This window comes from Gymnoscopelus braueri (assembly GCF_963280865.1).
Source record: "Gymnoscopelus braueri genome assembly, chromosome: 24".
NCBI classification, from domain to species: domain Eukaryota; kingdom Metazoa; phylum Chordata; class Actinopteri; order Myctophiformes; family Myctophidae; genus Gymnoscopelus; species Gymnoscopelus braueri.
In genome coordinates, this window is record NC_137626.1 from 17,455,587 (window position 1) to 17,462,406 (window position 6,820).

Genomic DNA, 6,820 nt, shown 5'->3' on the forward strand with positions numbered 1-6,820 from the left:
GACATGGCAGATTATATCAATAAATACTTACTTACAGACTACAGCAGAAAATAGTCCCACACAGTTTTGATGCTCTGCTGTACAGTGATTCTGTCCAAGAGGGATTTTATAAACATTTTTTTTGTTGTTCCTTTTTCTGATTCACAATATACCTTATGTATGGTTATATTCCTGAAAATGTAGCTGGGTAAGATTTTTTACCTGTACACTTACATTTTGTGTGTAATCGGATCTTCACCATAGAAAAATAGATTTTGCATCATCATCAGTTAAGTAGAGCAACTTTGTTCATCCGTGTGTTTTTTTGTGTCGTCATTGTTGTTGTAGTTGTTGTTTTGTTTCAAGAAAGCTGTATCCATTCCTCTAATGTCATATTTCAGAAATAAGAATAAGATTGTTCGGCACACCCCGTTTTAACTGCTTTTCTTTTTTTTGTGTGTTGTTATGTGCCAAGGCACACTAGAAACTGAGCCAGTGTTTTAACGAGGACAAGGGGGTGGTGGGGGCGGGGTGGGGGGGGGGGGGATTCGGGGGGAAACACTTCGTTAACATTGACGATCCTAGTTGCTCAGAATTGGCTAAAGGTGGTCTGTTTCTCAAGAACTTCGAGGTAATCGGGCTCAGACTGCAGTTTCGCTTTTAGCTCCAAATATTCGTTCCTGTTGGGCTCCACATAAACAGTACTGGGCGCCGTGCCGTAGAGCACCGTTTCCCTTATCCGCTCCGGGTGCAAGAACTGACGTCTGACATCAAAGTTGGGGTTGTAAGTGTACGACACGGGCCCCGTGTACTTGTACTCTAGATTGGCCCCCACCGGGATGGTCGGAAGGGGCTGGTGTGGGGAGTGGGACTGCTTATCGGGGTCGTGGATGCCCCTGAAGAAATGGTCCGCGTCCCCGACTGGGGAGGGGTTCTCGCGTGGCTCAATGGTGCTAACACTGTACGTGGGGCTCCTCAGGGTCCCGCCATCCATCTCCTCGTCCGGGTTACTCCTATACGTAACCTTGAGCTCGTGGAGATCCCGGTAATCCTCCACCGCGTTGCCCTCCCTTGACCTGTAAATGGGGTTCTTACACATGTGGCCCATGGGGTGCGGGATGTACTCGTAGACGTGGCCGACGGGGGCCTTGGCTTTCGGGCCGGAGCGGTTGCTGTACAGGCTGTACTGCAAGTTAAACGAGCTGACGTCCGAGTTGTTGGTGCTGGCGCGGTCGCTCTGCGACCTTTTGCGCTTTTTCATGACCACCACGAACAGGCCCGCGGCCACGAAGACGGACATGATGAAGACGAGCAGCAGGCTCAGGATGAGGACAGAGAGGGGGACGGTGCTATTGGGGGTGTTGAAGCGCTGCGGGGCGTCCGTCGTCGTGGCCCGCTCGTCCGTGGTCTCGTCCGTCGGGGCCACCGTCGACACGGGGACGTCGGAGTAATCCGGGCACAGCAGCTCCGACTGGACGGAGCGCAGGTCCATCCCGGCGTGGCGCTTGGGGGACTCGCACATGACCTCGTTGACCACGGTGCCGGCGCTGAGCTGCTCGAGCCATATCTTCATGCCCACCATGTCGCAGGAGCAGTCCCACGGGTTCTCGAACAGATCTATCTGCACCAGCAGCTTCAGCTGGTCCAAGACGCCGCTCACCGGCAGATTTTGAAAGTGGTTGCTGCGCAGATTGAGGCGAGACAAGGGAAGGCTGGCGAAGACGCCCCCTGGTAAGGTTTTCAGAAGGTTATTGTTGAGGAAAAGCAGCTGCAGGTTGGGGAGGTAACGGAAAGCGCCGGTGTCGACCTCTCTGATTTTGTTGTACTCTAAATAAAGATACTGCAGGTTCTGCAGACCAAAAAACATCTCTCCCGTGAGCCTGTCCATGAGATTACCATTCAAATACAGCCGACGTAGATTGGTTAAATCCCCAAAGGCTCGGTCGTGGATGAGGGTTATCCTGTTGTTCCCCAGGTGAAGCAAATCCAACCCGGTGGCGTCGACAAAATCTGATCTCCGCACCACGGGGATGTAATTCCCAGTCAGATACATTTTTTTAGGGTTGTATGGCTTGGGTTTAAGGTCAGAAATACTCTCAATCTTTCTCTCTTGGCAGTTGACATTTAGCCCAAGGTCAGATATCTGCAGGTTACATGTACAGGCAGTGGGGCAGTCCAAAGGCACAGGAGATTTGGTCTGAAAAGCAATGATGGGGCCATAGTTGTACGGATTGCCACCCGGTATTCGTGAGGTGGGCTTTGACCTTGTTTTGTTAAACTGCCGTGTGCCCTTGGTGGGCCTAGACGAGGACCTCAGTACAGCTGATGAGGTGGCAGAGGCCGTGACAGCCACAGGTGTGGTCTGATAATATCCATTGGTGCTGAGAGGGGGCGCGGGCCTCGCCGTGTCCTCCAGGGGCCTTCGCGGGCAGAGCTCTTGCTTTGACACCTCGTCCAGATCTCTGCCGTGGAGCCGGAACGGTGTCTCGCACACCACCTCCCCCACCAGAGCGGTGTAGGATATACTCTCCAACCAGGCCTTGAGCGAGATAAGCTCGCAGGAACAATTCCACGGGTTCTCCTCCAGTTGTAATTCCACCACCTTGTCCATGTGCTCCAGGAGGCCAATGTACGGGAACATTTTTAGCCGGTTGCCCCTCACATCCAAGTGTGTGAGGGGCACATTCCGGAAAATGTTCGGAGGCAGGGCAGCGAGAATGTTGTCATTCAAAATCATCACCGTCAGTTGGTGGAGCTTGCTCAAGGCATTGGGCTCGATGGCTGTGATGTAATTATAATCGATCTGAAGGTATTCCAAGCTCTCCAGCCCCGCGAATGTGTCGTCCCTCAGAATGTCAATCTTGTTGTTATTCAGGTGCAGCCTTTTTAATCCCTGGAGTCCGTTGAAGGCACCCGACTCGATCTCGGAGACGTCGTTGTTCCCCAAGTGCAGGATAGTCACCCCTGTGTAGTTGATGAAATCATTGACTGACAGTTTCTTCAGGAGGTTTCCTGTCAGCAGGAGATGATACATGGAAAAGTGCACGGGGCTGATCTCCGTCAGCCTGACGATGCCCCGATTCTCGCAGCTCACTGTCAGGATGCCTTCCTTCTCCTCGCACGTACACAGGCTCCGACAGATCTCCCCATAATTGTCATACATCTCGACCAGCCTCAGAGATGATGCAATCAGAAGGATTATTTTCAGGACCCAGATATGCATTTTTCGTGGGAGAGGGTGCCCCAGCTCACTCAAGTGTGGTGCCAGTATGAGGTGTCATCTAGGGAGGGAGAGAGAAAAAAAAGGATGGGTTCTATTTAAAAACACAGCCATACAGTAGATGGATTAGAAATATATGTTTGATACTGTAGCCTACTGACAATCTTATAGGGATAGTTGATAATCACCTCATCATAACATAGTCAGCTGTTGAGTTTTTTTTTTAAGTGACAAAGAAGACAGCAGAGGTGCAAAAATACACAGGCTAACAGATAATCATGCAGATATGGTATCTCAGCATCAGTTTGGCCATTATAGTTGATAGCAGCACTCTTCCATAAATATGCACTTCGATGTAACGATCATGTTGATTGTGGAAAATATCCGCGGTGGACAGGCAGCCACTGCGCATTTCTGACAGCTCGCCTGGATTCCAGAACCGTCTCGCAAAAAGCCAATCATTTCCCCACGGTGAAAGACATGCATAGGACATAGGAGGCTATATAATCATCATTTTCTAATTCGATCCTAGCAGCAGGATTTCAAAAAAAGCGCACTGTCAAACGGATCGCATGCCACAGCAACACAACGTAGGAGGACAAATCACCACCCTGTGATGGCAATCCAATTTAAAGCTCCCGTTTTTGCCCCCTTATCAAAGTAACATCAAATCCCGAACCTCGATCAGCACAACTATCTGCCCACAACCAACCAGATGATTTTCTCAACTCACCCCGCACACATACCCGACGACTTGAACACAGTGGAGAAACTGTCGGATCCCCCTCTCTCTCTCTCTCGCTCTCTCTTCACGCCACCGTCCAGCGGCATAAGAGCAAGAGAATCAATCGCCTAGACTGACATATTCTTGGAAAATATTCCAGGCTGTCATAAACAAAACGACAGTGTTGGGAATAGAAATAAATAAGTAAAATCCATCCTAAATCCGGCCTATGCTATAAGCAATGTGTAGTATCATCCCACAGTCACAGTCACAGCCCTTCTTCTCCTGCCCTTCTGGCCGAAAAACACAAATGAAGGGATCGAGTTGATCATCAAAAGGCAAAATGATCTCCTATCAGATCCCTGTTTGAAATTGCATTTTGATGAGGGGGAATAAATCATTCTATAATCATCAAGTAGGCCTAGACTTTATCGCATGATCCGGTAGGCTATAGAGCCGGCTATAGGTCTCTCGGTGTCTCTCTCTCTCTCTCTCTCTCTCTCTCTCTCTCTCTCTCTCTGTCTCTCTCTCTCTCTCTCTCTCTCCGCATTCACACTTAAGAACAAACACGCGCGGACACACGCACGCACCCCCTCCTCTCTCTGTCTCTCTCTGTCTCCCTCTCTCTGTCTCCCTCTCTCTCTGTCTCTCTCTCTCTCGCGCGCACACGCACACACACACACACACACACACACACACACACACACACACACACACACACACACACACACACACACACACACACACACACACACCGTATGTGTGCTGCGAAAACGGGAGAGAGAAAAAAAAGAGAGAGAGAGAGATACATCTATCATCCAGAAAATATCCATAGATATCGAAAATATGGTGGCATGTTTCGTGATGTTGACGCTTTCAGTTGCATCATGACAGAGCTACTTTCCTTCTCTCCTTGCATTTCTCAGCTAATCTCTGTATACCATAAAAGCTTGAGGAAAAATCCATCACCACCAATACACCGTTATAACTTGAACGCCAGTGGCTGGTGGTGCGATATTCGTTGTGCTGAAGCATTATTTGGAACGAAGGAAACGATGGTAGGAATAACACAATAATAATAACATAATAATATGACTATGATCGAGAAATTGCCAGAACAGCTGTGGACACCTTTGCTGAACAGCATTTGAAATCCGGATTCAACTTCAATGCTGCGATACATACAAGTGGAGAGAGCGACGGGCATATCAGCACCACGGATAGCGCCCTGCATCGCAAAGAACCCATTCCGCCTATAGCCCCTAATACATGTCTATATTTCTCTGTGAGAAAAAAAAAAAACATTCGTTGTGCTCGATCTTACCGTGAGTCTGGTCCGGTAACCGCCAAATCATCCCGAAAAAATCAGGGGGCTATGATGCCTCTTCTCCTAGACCCCCGGAATCCTCCTTGAAAACATAGGGATTTGGTCTGATTTTTTGCCGTCTCCCCCCCCCCCACCTCTCCTCCTCGTCGGCTGCAATACAAATAAATAAATAAAAAAAAGAGGATCCTTTTTTTAAAGTCGATCAGTCTCTCCGGTATTTAGCTCCATATACCCAAGCACTGAAGGAGCATATGATATATGAGAATATACCGTCTCATTCACGCCAATAACGTGACGACCAGCGCGGCATCATAAGCGGCTCCTGTTGTATTCTTCTTCCAACGGACATTAGCAGTCTCATCTCGGAATGTGGAAAACGTTAAAGCCCTCCAAAAAGTTCACACGCGAGGAAAAAGAAACGGGGACAGGATGAAAACGTGATTATCCCACATCATAGCAGTCTCGACACAGGCATTATTATTTGTTTCAAGTGTGACTTTCATCCATATTAAGATCCGATGAGCTCAGAGAGAAGCACCTCGGTCCCCTTCTTGCACACAGCCTTTTCTGCCAGTAGGTACGGCTTGTACCATCAGTTTATGCATAGATCTATAACAACCTCCAAGGTCCTTTCAATCGCCGCCCGATCAAAATCGAACGAATACCTCGGGAGTATTTTATTTCACGTTTCGAATGAATCCGATGCCAGCGACGTCCTCTTCCCAGTCCATGTTATAATCGTTATAGGCTATATTGCTGCTCCCCACCAAACGTTTCAACTAGTGGAACTTGATCTTGGGTTGGTTGGTGCTGCAAAAACCAGCGCATTCCCCCCTCCAGCAACGCAGGCATTATGAAACAATTACCACACAGTAACTACACGCGAAAATAACTCGTAAAAATGCATAAATCCCCCCCCATCTCAAGGCTGTCACAGCCCCGACAAAACGAAAAGCAATTTAATGCGGGCAATAGGAGATGTGATAATTTGAGGGAGGGGGTGGGATGGGGGGAGTGGGTTGTGCGTTGTGGTGGTGGGGGTTGGGGGTGGGTGGGGGGCGAGGGAAGCTGGAAGGAGACCCATAGAGGGCAGCACAATGATGAAGAAAACACCTCGTCTCTGTCCAGCTCCCCATCCATGCTTGCATTGCATGGGGGTTGCTGTGCAAGTGCATTCTTTACTGAAGAATAACAAGTGCTTGATTTTGTCAGTCTGTCGTTATTATTCTGTTAGTCCCGTGCGTTTGACATGCAGAACCGGATTCGGGAATAAATCTCCATCCATCTATAATTTCCTCAGTAGGCTACTCTGCCATAATACAATTCCAGTCAGATTTTTCTTGTTTCCAGGCGAAAAGTGGTAAGGCGTTAAGGGACATTTATAGGCTGACATTCACACTGAATACATCAGCCTGCTTTTCATTGCTCGGTCCACAAAAGCTAATTCAAACTGATTTCACCTGAGAGGAATTATTCTTTTCCCCCACCAAACCTGCCAGGCAGGCTTATAGCTGCTAAACATGCCTTATTCCCCCATCAGCCCTATTGTTTCTGAAAACATGGTGATTGG

At 48.7% G+C, this 6,820-nt stretch overlaps 1 protein-coding gene across 1 annotated transcript; it reads right to left on the reverse strand.

The window, feature by feature from the left end:
- Positions 1-568: 568 nt before the first annotated feature.
- On the reverse strand, positions 569-3,235 carry slitrk5 (SLIT and NTRK like family member 5; the record flags this gene model as incomplete). Its single annotated transcript, XM_080422831.1, has 1 exon — positions 569-3,235. The coding sequence occupies exon 1, from the start codon at positions 3,200-3,202 to the stop codon at positions 569-571; it is 2,634 nt and encodes an 877-aa protein (XP_080278957.1). The 5' UTR covers positions 3,203-3,235.
- Positions 3,236-6,820: the final 3,585 nt, after the last annotated feature.